This window comes from Trachemys scripta, chromosome 10 (genome assembly GCF_013100865.1).
Source record: "Trachemys scripta elegans isolate TJP31775 chromosome 10, CAS_Tse_1.0, whole genome shotgun sequence".
Taxonomy (NCBI): domain Eukaryota; kingdom Metazoa; phylum Chordata; order Testudines; family Emydidae; genus Trachemys; species Trachemys scripta.
In genome coordinates, this window is record NC_048307.1 from 11083576 (window position 1) to 11096532 (window position 12957).

Consider the following 12957-nt stretch of genomic DNA (forward strand, 5'->3'; position numbering starts at 1 on the left):
GGCGAGGGAGAACTGGCTTCTATTCTCCACTCTGCCACTGACCTGCTGTTCATCCGTGGTCAAGCTGCTTAACTTCCATGCCTCAGTTTCCCTATTTGTAAGATCCGGGCAGTACCAGCCTCTGTAAAGCACCTCGAGGCTCATGTGAAAGGCATGATATAAATGCAGAGTATGGATCCAGGCAGAAGGGCCCAGAGTATTTGGAGTTCATCCATCCAGGCTGAACGGCCTCTCTGTTCAGTCTCATTCACTGAGTGATCTATTCATATCGCCTTAAAGCAACTCTCCGCCAAGTCCCTCGCCCCTTCATTGCCTACTGGGACAGCTCTGCTCCCTTCTCTGGGATTTGTCCATGTCTCTTTCAGGGTGCAAATATTTCCTAACGGAACTAAATTGTTTATCCCTGTGGGTGGCTCCCTCTCACATATTCATTTGCATCCTAATAGCAAACAAAACTTCCCCCTCTGCACTGGACTGAAGTCAGCAGGAGAGTTTGTATGTAGCATCTGAGCTGAAGGGCTGCCAGTCAAGCAGCAAGGGCAAGCCTACAAAAATGCTATACAGCTTCCCCTCTGTAAACCAGGCCAGAGACTGAGGGATTATAGTTGGCATCAGATTAGAAGGCAGTTTCCATGAATATGATCTGTTGCTTGTGGCTCAGGTGCCAATAGCAACAGGTACTCAAAATAATTTGTGGGAAATGGGAAGCCAAGGATTGCTCATATTCTCCTCTCAAGCAGACGAAGCTAGACGAATATGGGTATAACAATTACAAAAAGAATCTTAGCTCTCTTAAAAGATTTATGGGAAACCCGCTGCACTGTAAAACTATATTAACCAGTTACTGGTAGTAGGAAAACTTGTGAGTAGTTATATTAGCCTAAAAATCATTGTTGAATTGGTTACTGATTTTGTAACCATCTTGAAGTAGAAAAAATACTTTAGGCAAGTTTATTTTGTGCAAGTATTTAGTTTTGTGTGGATTGTGGAATGCCGGGTGCCTAGAGATGAACTGACAGAAAAGACTGGTCGTGCAGCAGGGCCTGTTTCTGTTGCAGGCTGGTGCTTTGGTTCTGTGCTTTGAGGGAGAGGCCACTTAGAAGTGACCTGCTCTGAAGCAGGCATCTCAGTTGTGCAAATTTGCACGGTGAGACCTGTGATCTCTGCCTGCTGCACCTCCTGTGAAGATGAAGGCAGCTACAAGCTATCCCATTTGTGCAAATTCGGTGCAGCCCTTGGGCTTCCAGCAAGTTGTCAATTATGTGAATCTTAGGTGGGCAAAGTTTGAGCTCCCCTAATTTAACACACCTAAAAGTTATCACATAAAAGGCCCAGAGGAGTTTAAATTCTTGTCTCTTTCCTCACACGTAAAAGGCAAGAACAGGAGAGTCCGTCATTCCAGGTCAGAGGCAATGTCCTTCATCTGAGTTCTGAACATTAGTGCCCTCTCTCTCCTATGATACAGACACTCAGCTTCAAGAGACTGGAGACCGACTCTTTGGAGTGCAGAGCAGTAACACAGACTTACTGACTCCAAGTGTCTGAGGTCTTCTTTCTCAAATCTCTACATTCATATTTTTTTAACTTAAATGTAGGAAAATGATTAAAAAACATTGCATACAATGGCTCCGATTCATCTTCAGCTGTGTGGGGTTCCTGGAAAATTAGCATCAGGTTCCATTTGTTCCAAATGCGCAACCTCCAGTCTGAGTTATGTCCACAAACCAGTGTCTTAGTGTCAGGATTCAAAGTAGCAGCCTGTGAGGGGAATAGGATTTAGCTTCTGAACACTGTGACTTTTCAGAGTGAATCAGCCCAAAGGTATTTAGCAGAGATGTACACATTTGGAACATTCATGGTATTCCATCGCACTAAGTTTCTTGCTCCCATCTGGTTCACATGGTGTCCTGTAAATAAAAGACTGGCTCAAGGCCTGCTGGAATGGGTTTATTTTCACATGGTCTGGGCTTATTTTATCTAGGTGTGCTTTTTATTTCTTTGCAAGTTCTCCTGGCCCCTCTTGTCTACAATGTGACTCATCAGGCTTTCTGCAGTTTAACAGAGAACTCAAAGAGGAGTGTCCATCAGACCTCATTACATTATACTGAAATAGTGAATAATTCTTCATAATACATACTTTGCACTTGTATTGCATTCCATTCAAGGATCTCAAATCAAGCCTCCCAGTCCAAGGTGAAGTAGTGGATTAATACTATCCCTAGTTGACAGATGTGGAAACAGAGGCCCAGAGTGGTTAAGTGACATGCCTAAGGTTGCATAGTAAATTAGTGGCAGAACTGGGGACAGTATCTAAGCATCTTGACTCCATTGTCCTGTGCATTAGCTGCACAAAGACCCTTCATAATTTACATCCCCTTTGAAACTGAATGAAGCCATAAAGATGACATTTCCTTACATGCTTGCACTGAATGCCAAGCAGGTGGCAAAGTGGGTGTGGAGAGAAGCTATTCATATTTGGGAAATAAACGCAACATTTATTCAATGGAATGGCCACCCTGTGCCACTTTATTTGCAACGTGAAGAAAATAACAGGGCCAAGAAAGGAAAATGGTAAGTCTAGTATTGATTTACAAAATGCATGTCCCTCCAAGAAACCAGGGGGAGAACCGCTGGAAAGATGGGTTTGGTTTTTAAGAAGAAAAACACATTGCCTTTGTTCACCTCCAACCCAGCTCATAACAAAGTCTCTGCCAACCACCAAACCTCTTTTTCAAGCTCCTGTCAGATCTGAAATGCTCTGCACGTGGCCAAGTGCTTAGAACGCCTCTGGCTGCTCCCACTGCCAAACATCTGCTCAGCTGAGCAGCATTCCAGATAGGCTTCACCTTTTCCAGCTCCAAGACAATGCGTATAAACCTCTGAGAAGAGGGCAGGGATACTTCAAAAGAGTCTGCAATTTCTTTTGATAATTAAATAGCCTCTCCCCCACCCCAATATGTGTGGGAGGTTTCCACAGAAAAGAGAGGATGTGCTGCATGCAGAATCCCAGATGGTGGACTCCATACTGCTGTCTCCTGGACTAAGAATGCTGTGGACAAATAGGGTTTCCTTTTCTTTTGAATGTTATTAACAGAAGAACCCGCAGTTCATCTTAAAGGAAACTAACAGCTGGAGCACAGTGCAAAAAACAAAACAAAACTGTAGAGAGGCTGTGGGGGAAGCACCAAAGAAGTGTGCACACCTCCCCTTCCGCTTCCCAGCCTCAGAGCATACTGCTTAAAATGCGTCTTAAGTAAACCTTCCCTACTTTTTAGTACCCCTGTAGTCCTGGTCCCTTGGGAACAGATGGAATCTTGCTCTCCCTGATGATTTTATTTTGACCTCGGCAGGTTCTTGAAGCTTGCGATGGGTTGGTTCTTCGGCTGGTTGCTGGCACCATCTATGGGCCCTACACGCGAAGGAAGATTGAGATGTTTTTTATCATCATATTACAGGAGAAGTGTCTTGCCTCAGTGTTCCAGAGTAAAGGAAACACTAAGCCTTGAACCTCACTGACTGGCACAAGGCACTCTCAGCATTGGTCAGAGCTGGAAAGAGATATTGGTAGTTTTGGGGCCAGATGGAAAGCCAGCTTTTCATTCACTTCCTTAAGCATCTGAGATAATCTTAGTGCAATGCATTAAACAGCAGGAGCACATTCTCATATTACAGCAGTGCTTCCTACATGGATCAGACGGGGATTGTGAACACATCTGAAAATGTTCTCCTCTCCCCCCAAAGGAGTTAGTTTTGGCCAAAGGGGAGGAGGAATGTAACAGAGATGTTTGGAATGTTTTGAGTTATCTGCTGAAGCGTGTGGCTTAAAAGTTTGGCTGTAAGAGACATACCCACAGGATTGCTTTTCCAAGCAAGCAGCTTGTGTGGCACCTACAATGCATTCAGTTACGCCTACCACAGAGCAAGCGTCATAAGGAAGTATTTAATAGCGGAATATTGCTGTCTTCCATACTGACCTTTGACCCGCTTTTGTAGGACCTGGCCTCTGGTCTGACCTGCATTACTCTGCTGAACGTTGCTTGGGGGAGTGTTGCTTATCTCCAGCACCTGTAATGGATTTTCTTCTTGATAGCATGAGAGAGAGAGAGACAGAGACCTTTACTAGAAACAATGGGAAAGGAACACAGCTTATGTAGCAAGCAATGACCATTCAGTATAGGATTCACTAATGGACCAGCTGAAATAAGTGGAAGGGCTGCAAATGAAATGTTAACAGTATCTATCTTTGGGAAACAAACTTAAAAGGGAAAGAATTTAGCAGTGATGGAAGGGACCAGGATGGGGATTGAGACTTTCAGAGTCTCCACAGGGATCTGAATGCCTGACTCCAGTTAGAATATAATGGAAATTGGGCATCCAAGTTCCTGGCCCTAACCAGCTTTGAAAATCCCACCCTGAAGCAGGGCCGGCTTTAGGCCAATTCCACCAATTTCCCCGAATCGGGCCCCGCGCCCAGAGGCAGGGTGGCCCAGAGTGGGGGGCAAGTGGCAGAGAATCCCTTCCCTGGCTAAAGGCACCTTTTTAATTTTTACTCACCCGGCGGCGCTCCAAGTCTTTGGCAGCAGGTCCTTCACTTGCTCCGGGTCTTTGGCGGCACTTTGGCAGCGGGTCCTTCAGTGCCGCCAAAGACCCGGAGCGAGTGAAGGACCCGCCGCCAAAGACTAGGAGCGCAGCCCGGTGAGTACAAACCCCATGTGTTTTTTTTTTTAACGTGGTTTTTTTTTTTAGTCGTCCCTGTCGGGGCCCCGTCGAAACTGTTCGAATTGGGCCCCGCACTTCCTAAAGCCGGCCCTGCCCTGAAGTCCTCTGCGTTCAGCCACAGATCAGGTGTAGCAGTCTGAGCACAATGTGCCTCAAGCCTGACCTGGACTGGCTAGCCCTTGGGCTGTGAGATGGTTATACAACAGGCTTATTCAGTCTTTGGCCTCTGTTGAGGATGCCAAAATGGAGGCCAGCCAGTTCCAGTTGTGGACTCTGGGCACTGGTCAGAAACCAATAACTTGTTTCATATACGACACTGAACAGAAGTGAGATGATAACTTTTGGTCACTACAGGATGGGGACATATTTGAGCCAGCCACTTCCACAGGAAACGCTTCTGAAATCCCATTACTCATCAAGTCTACCTGAAACACAGTTTTTGTGCGTATGTATCAGGACCCTTAGATAAGTTCATTTTCAGCATAAACCTCTGCTGTGGTTTGTTTCTCAAAGACTAATCCACATGTTGCTGCCATACAGATGGAGTCACATCAGGAACCTGGGGTCTTACCTGTATGGTGACTGATGGGGAATTTGACCTTGGTGGCAGCAGGAGTGGCATGGGATAAGTTGCTCATGATCTTCAACGGCTGGAAGAGTTTAGCTCGGGGCAGCTGATCCTCAGAAACATTGTCCATATTGTGGCTCGAGGGAGTCCGATGCTTTGCATTCGAGATCTGAAAGACACCGTCAAGGATGCTGTTGACTTAAACCTCCCAATTCAGGAGGCTCTATTCTCTGACCGTGGGCCACATTATACCAAAACAGGTTCCCTCACTCCCTTGTCAGTCTCTTTGGCTCAGGCTGCCCTTTAGGAAGGGGATAGAAATGGTGTTGGGGATGTGCGACGTGTCAGCGTGAGTTATTCAAAACATTATCTGTGTTATAGCTCAGTGCTCCCTCCATCCTTGGACATAGCTTTATCCTCTGGCACTACTGTATGTGGCCTGTTTCCGCACCCACCTCTGTCTGCTGCTGCACCTATCCCCAATGGCTTCCTTTCACTACTGCCTCCAAAACCACCTCTGCTAAGTCCTCCACCTGGTCTCTACCTCCTGATCTACCCATCCCCCCTGAAGGAAACATAAAAAGTGTCTACCTTTTGGGAGACTGGTTCAAGGGAACGAGATCTTTTCTTCCTGGCTTTCCTCTCAGCTGATTTCTCTCGTTCTCGATCCTTCTTCAGTTCTCTCTTGGCTGTGTAGTACAGCTGCTCCTTTCTCTGGGACTCCGCTGAGAGGCTCTCGATACTCACGGTGTCTTTCACGTGAGGCTCTGGAGTGAAGCTGGACTGCAGATATTTCGGCTCCAGTGTATCCTCCTCAAAGAAATGCCCCGAGGCGAGTTGACTCCCATGTTCTCTGTGTCGGGCTCTGGAACGCCGTCTGGCTGCAATGCGGGAGATACTTTTGGTGCTAACAGCAATCTCCGTCAAGGCCTCCAGACTCAGTGGGGCAAGAGCGATCTCTGCAGCTGACTTTCTCCTATTTAAGTCCAGGGAGGTGGGGGAACATAGCTTGGAGGTCATCTTTCCTACAGCAACGCCAGTTGGTTTCTGCTAAAAATCAAAGCCATGGAATCAGACAACTTAGGATTTGCTTTTTACTTAACACTTAAGGTGTTTTTCATCTTCCAAGCATGTTAGAAACATTAATCAATCACTACCACACTCCAGAGAAGTTGGTAGATGTCAGTATATCCATTTTTGCAGATGGGGAAACTGAGTTAGAGAGAGTAAGGGAAATACCCAAGGTTACAAAAGGAGTCAGCCTTGGGATTAGAACCAGGAGTAACTGCCTTTTGGTCCTGTGCTCAGGCATTAGGCCATGTCATAGACTCTCCCAAAGTGTCCACAAATTAGCCCCAAAGGAATCATATGTGATTAGATTCTTAAAAGAATTTTACAAAGGCATCATTACATGAGATGGCACCAGAAAGTACCAAACTCCATCCAGCATCAGCTTTTGTGGGGAACAAGCAACATTCCTGGCCTGAGTATTGCAACATCAACACAACTGTCAGAGAAGCTTGACACCCGAGCAAGAGTCACTTCATCATCTTCCTCCTTCCAGATAGACATGGGTACAAATATTACTTTGTGCCTTTGATGCGCTGAGTAGAAAATACATTGGTCGACGGGAACTGGTTATTGATCTAGAGGTATCTGTCATATCACTTCCCTGTCTCATAATTTATGTTGTATCTATCAAGGTATTTATATGACTCTCATCACAGGAGTTACTGAGCATCCCATGAACATTCATTTATCCTTCCCGCCTGTGTGGTAGGGATTACTACTGTCCCTGTTGTACAGATAGACAACTGGGGCCTGTAGAGATCAGGTGATTTGCCTAAGTCTGTCGTGGAGGTGGGAGTAGAACCCACAGCACTTGAATCCCAGCCTTATTCCTTATCTTCCTCATCTAGAAAACTAGTCTTGGACTCCTCACTGCATCATACAACTTGCAGCCACGATGGGTCTGACTGCTACGTGCACCCTGCTCGTCAGAGGAAAGTGCTCTCTGTGGTAGCTAGACCTTGAACTCTGTGCCTGCCAGTACTGACCTGGTGCAGTGGGGTTCTTGGCAAGCGAAAGAAAGTAGGGCTGAGATGGGTATCTGGATTCCCCAGTTTCCTAGCAGGTGTCGTTTTAGATGGTCTGTAGTTGTCACTGTGAAAAACACACACACGGCGGCGTGAATAGATTGAATTACATGTATAAGAGCCAGGCACTGGGCCCTGAGGGGAACGCTAGTCAGCCCTTCTGGAGTGTTTGGAGACACCTGTTTGGATTAACTCCTCCAAAATGTAGGGGAAACCAGGACTGATTTAAAAGCAGGGGCAGGGAGGGAAGATCCAGGGTGGAAAGAGAACTTCAAAACTCAGGGAAACAGAGAGAGGACCCTGAACCCACTTAAAAGAGCTTCATTAATATATATTGGTTAAACTCTTTCACTGATCGGTTTAGAACCGAAGTCCCCCCCATCCCACCCCACCCTATCCCATCCACTCACTCCCTGGAGAAAATTCTAAAACACAGAGCTACCTAGCAATTGCATAATACAACAGGGACTTCTTTCCTATTGGCTCCCTTTTCTGGGGGTTCCTCTAACATAGTCACTCGTGTGGGGATCTGGCCTCTAGAAACCAAGTCTGGCTTGGGACTCACATTGGAGAGACTTTGGGGGGCTCTGCATCATTGGGCAATGTTCACCTTAGTAAGTATGTTACTACAACATCTTGGTTTCCCTTTTCCTCTCCCCTGCCTCCATAAAAAACTCAATGAAAGCAGCTGGCTGTTTGTACTGTCTGTCAAGTTGCCTCTCACTCTGATTTTATTCTGTCATTGGTTTGATCTCCGCACAATAAATTGCAATTTTATATTTTCCATGTCAGGTGATACCTTCTTGGACCTGATCCTGCTCATACAGAAATCAATAGGGGTTTTGTCACTTAGTTCAATGGGATCAGAATTAGGCCCTTCGTGGAACATCTGTGTTATTGAACCAGTGAAGGACTAAATCGGACGGGGTAGGGGCAGAGGTTTCCTAAAGGCTACAAGATTTTTCACCTCTGTGCTTAGCAAATGGCATGTTCGGAAAGTCCGGGACTAGGGCAGGACATGAAAAGACTGCAGAGTTCAAACCAATAGCAAACCCCTGTGGCACATGAGATTCACATCCCTAATTATGTGTGGCAGACTGATATTCCTTTCAACCCACCGATAACAGCAGATGGTGCTTCAGCCACATTCAAAATATAACCTCAGTCTCTACAACAGCCACACACAATCCAACTCAGAAAAGATAATGGGCAAGTTACATAGTATAAAAGCAACAGAGAGTCCTGTGGCACCTTTAAGACTAACAGATGTATTGGAGCATAAGTTTTCATGGGTGAATGCCCACTTCATCGGATGCATGTGCTGCCCGACGAAGTGGGCATTCACCCACGAAAGCTTATGCTCCAATATATCTGTTAGTCTTAAAGGTGCCACAGGAGACTCTGTTGCTTTTTACAGATCCAGACTAACACGGCTACCCCTCTGATACTTGATAGTATAAAAGGACAGTGCCGACAGACCTCTAGCCATAGCAGCACAGGTAACACTCTGAAATTAACTGCTGAGATGCAAGGCCCGGGAAAATGGGGCTGATAATGGCCAAGCGGACAGAATAGATGGAAATGCATTCACCTCTCTGACTCCAAGACAATGGACGGAAGCTCAAACTTTGCTCCAGAAGGAAGACCCTTCCTGTTGCCAAATAGCCCTTTTCTGGCCTCTTCTTTGTTTAGGTCCAGCTGCTGAGCTATATTCAGAGCAGAGCCACCCTGGGGCCACAGAAAAAAAGGAGGTTGGTGGGACTGTAGGCAGACACAGCATAGATTTTTTTCAGTACAAACCCCTCTTCACTCAGTCGGCTTCTTTACACACAGATCTCCTAATGCAATAGCCACCTGCCCTCTCTCTTGAATCCCTCATTACAACTTGTATTTTATTTTCAGTTTGAGACATAGCTTTGGCCTGGCACTGAAGGAGCGAAGAGAAAAATCTGAAAGCAAGGGGCATGTAAGAGGATTTCCCCACTTCATCTGCATCTGTAAACCCTCCAGCCCACAAACCTAATGGGCTTTGTTTGGCTCAAAAGGCACCAATCCACAGCACAGCACAGCTTCCTACACATGCCCAGTTACTGTTGGAGCCTTTGCAACAGAGCTAGCCTCCTAATCAAATGCAGGGAAGTTGGCTGATGAAGCATGTGTGGTTTCCTTCTTCAGGATTCAAATCCACAACCTGCCATCACCCATTAACATTAAAGAGAGTGTCTGGAATAATTTTGGTTTCTGTATATCAACGTGACTGACAGCAAGTTTATTATTCAGAGTGAAAACCAATTCTGTGTCAGGTTTATCAGAGACAAGTCATAATAAATGTGAGGAGCTGCCACTGGGGAGTCCCACCTGTTATTACAAGACATTAAGAAGTTGTCAGTAAAATATCACCATCTCAAGAAATACTCACAAAATCTGCAAAAATGAGCAGAGACTGGCAATGTATTCCCTTTTCCTTCTGATCAGGAGTTCCTAGGGTTCGAATGCTGGCTGTGTTTAGCATGCAGGATGCCTTTAGAGGTGATGGACACCTTTGGTTATCACGGGAAGCAGATTTACCCACAGTAACACTAGCTCTCCAAATGTATTGTCTCCACAGAGTTCTGCTGTAGGAACTGACTGCCTGGCCATAGAATCTTCTGAGTCATAGTTGTCAGTGAGGGGGACATACATATCCCTCAAACCCAACATTATAGGGACTGAGATGAATACCCTGCCCCTTCCAGCTGTCTCCTGGTTCCTCTCTACCTCCAGAAGCCCTAGGCCTTAAGCTCTGAAACAAACAAGAGTGTAGATCCACTAAATAACAAGAGTATCTCCACCTAAGTAACACCTGAACACTAGCCATTCCTCAGGAGGTGGGCTGAAGAGGACCATCTGCTGAATGGTGACTGACCTATTATCTTCCCCAAATCAGCATGCGATGTGGTATTGAGGCTCCAATCCAGAAAAGCACTTAAGCCTGGCACTGAATGGAATTCGCTGAGCTGGGTTCAGCTCTGCCTTACCCTCAGCGTGCTGGACATCACAGAGTGAAGCAGGAGCAGGCGGGTCAGGGTCCCCTCCTCTAGCTCACGGCAGTGCAGTTGATACAGCGTCCCCAGGGTCTCTGGGACAGGGATGTCATGGCCTGGAGTGGGGGAGTGGGGGTGGGAAGGGAGAAAGTTAGGGATCACAGCAGAAGCAACAGCTGGCCTGATTTTTCAAAGGTGCTGAGCACCCACAGCTTACGTTAAAGCCAAGGGAGGACAGTGCAGAATTTGGCCCATGAGCAGGAAGGCCTCTAGATGGAATTATTTCTAATGTTCCCCATTTGTCATCAGCTGCTCTCACTCCAGAGCAGGAGTAGTGCTGGAATTTTACCTTTGATCAGCATTTGCTGCTGCTGAATGATTTCCTCGCAGAGCAGCCCGTGCTGCTGCCGCCGCTGGATGACAAAATCCTTCTGGCACAGCAGATTCTCCTTGTACAAGGCATTCGCCTGCAACTCCGTGTTCCCCACCTCCAGCTCATGGGCCTTGCAGAGAAGTCGCAGCACCTCTCGCTGGTCCGCACTGGTGATTTGTTTGGGTAACAGCTTCTCCATCTGGGAGGCTTTTTTCTTGGCATTGGCTAAGCGCCGCTCCAGCTCCGACTGAAAAGGAAAATGAAGGTTTGCGTGCACCAGCGGGTCTGCACTGAGGTTTGGTAACATTTATTTATTAAATGCTCAAGATACAGCTCTGGTATCTGATCCGGTCCGGCTATCTGCAGCAAGAGATTATACTTCCCTCTTCCTGGAAATGGGACCTAGGCGCATTTTGTTTAGCAGTGATGATGAAGATCATTCATATTCTGGTATTGCTCACAATGTGGCTAGGTAGTGTCCAAACACACAAGAGGAGACAGTCCCCAGCCTGAAGAATTTACCAATGTGAAATGCTGTCTAAGCATAAAGAATGACTGGAGTACCCTACAAAACACCAGCTAATGAATCCGCATAGCACCCCTGAGAAGGAGGTACAGAAATATGATTATCCTCATTTTACAGATGGGGAAAAGGAGATAGAGAGAGTTTGTGACTTGCCCAAGTAAGAAGAAATCAGTGACAGAACTAGGATTAGAACTCAATAATTTCTAGCCCCTACCTCCACTCACTATCCATGTTATCCGTATTTAAGTTCCTGTAAACATCTCTGCATGACCATCTTAAATACTGGTGTGGTAATTTCCCAAAGCAACACTCCTCAGTGACTCATAACAAATATCCGCGACTCATAACAAATATCCCTCTGCTTCCCAGGGGGAAATAACAGGTACAATCTCTTCCCCTTGGTTTTATCACCATAAGTGCAGCAGTGTCCCAAAAGCCTGTGTTACAGAGTCGTCTGTATACTGATACCATATTCTCAACCTCTCAGCTTCAACCTGCAGACAGGGCTCCCAACATTCATCAGAACTAGGGTTATATGCAGAGTGGCCAAAGGGTACGAGAGGACCTCTGCACAGAGTTGACTGCTCGTGTGCATTTGCTATTTCCTCTTTCAGGTCCTCTAGTGTCTAAAGTGCTGGCTCTGCCTCCATGTGATGCCCCACTATGCTGCTGACATCATAGCCACCCTGGGACTTCAGCTGGAGCATGGAACCAGGCTATGGAGAGGTCAGGTAAGTGCTTTATGCTTGCTCTCACCTTTAAGGTTGCTGTTTTTCGCAGCTCTGCCAACAGCATGTTGATCTCCTCTCTTGCTACAGTGACTTCATGAGGTTCAGGGGAACCTGCTCCCTCTACTTCTCTGTCTGCATCCTCCATGTTTTCATTTTCCTTTCTGTTCACCAGCTTGTTATAACACTTCCGAGCATGCTGAGTCTTCTCTCGTTCCCAGCTGCCAGCAAAAATACAAGAGTGAAAACCATTAACCACTAAGGGCCTAGCAACAGTCACTCAAACACTAGTTAGCCAGTGACCCAATGCCATATTTGCCCAGTCTTCTGGTGCTTTCCCCATTTCTCTTGCATGGCAACAGCTGAACTAACTACACTAAGCCTGACAGCACTGTGGTCAAGAACATCACGTATAGTAGTCTGCAAACAATGTCCTAGTTTCTGGGGTGGATATAAAGAGAGTCTCCAGTGAGATGTTTAAACAGCAAAGGGAGCACTGCCTCTGCCATCACTACAAGCTGCTGTAGCAGCAGCAGTAGAGAGATATTTACTGGCCATACGTAATCTAATGGAGATTGTTTTTCTGAAACTTACCTGAATTTTATAGTGCTATAAAAATGTACAAAGGTGTTGAACAGACTGACAGATAACAAATAAGCACCGTACTCAGAACTTACCACAACTCATAGTTTGTCCAGTAGCAAGGACTGGTTTAGCTCTATTTACAATGGGAACGTGTACAGCTGCAGCATGGGAAGGTGGAGAGAACACAGCAGAAGTACAGGGCGAGATACCCCAGAGTTGAGGATGTTAAGGCCAACAATCCAGGTTTGCCATAACGAGATAACATAGATTGCAATGAAAATTCAAGTCCAGGTTAGTGATCAGACACAGGCTTTTTTGGGGGGTGGGGGGGGGGGGGGA

The 12957-nt window shown here is 46.3% G+C and overlaps 1 protein-coding gene across 5 annotated transcripts in view; it reads right to left on the reverse strand.

Annotated features, from left to right (window-relative positions):
- Positions 1–2498: 2498 nt before the first annotated feature.
- LOC117883556 (kinesin-like protein KIF19) overlaps positions 2499–12957 on the reverse strand; it is a 31463-nt gene continuing 21004 nt past the window's right edge. For 3 of the 5 annotated variants that reach the window (XM_034782932.1, XM_034782931.1, XM_034782936.1), the window contains 9 exons: positions 12062–12254; positions 10756–11026; positions 10401–10522; positions 8975–9111; positions 7345–7450; positions 5879–6337; positions 5291–5456; positions 3975–4082; positions 2499–3409 (listed from right to left, as the gene is read on the reverse strand). In XM_034782932.1, the coding sequence (XP_034638823.1) occupies positions 3333–3409; positions 3975–4082; positions 5291–5456; positions 5879–6337; positions 7345–7450; positions 8975–9111; positions 10401–10522; positions 10756–11026; positions 12062–12254 (1639 nt within the window). In that variant the 3' untranslated portion in view covers positions 2499–3332. The remainder of the gene's footprint in view (positions 3410–3974; positions 4083–5290; positions 5457–5878; positions 6338–7344; positions 7451–8974; positions 9112–10400; positions 10523–10755; positions 11027–12061; positions 12255–12957) is intronic. The other 2 variants (XM_034782934.1, XM_034782935.1) reach the window with 2 other exon arrangements.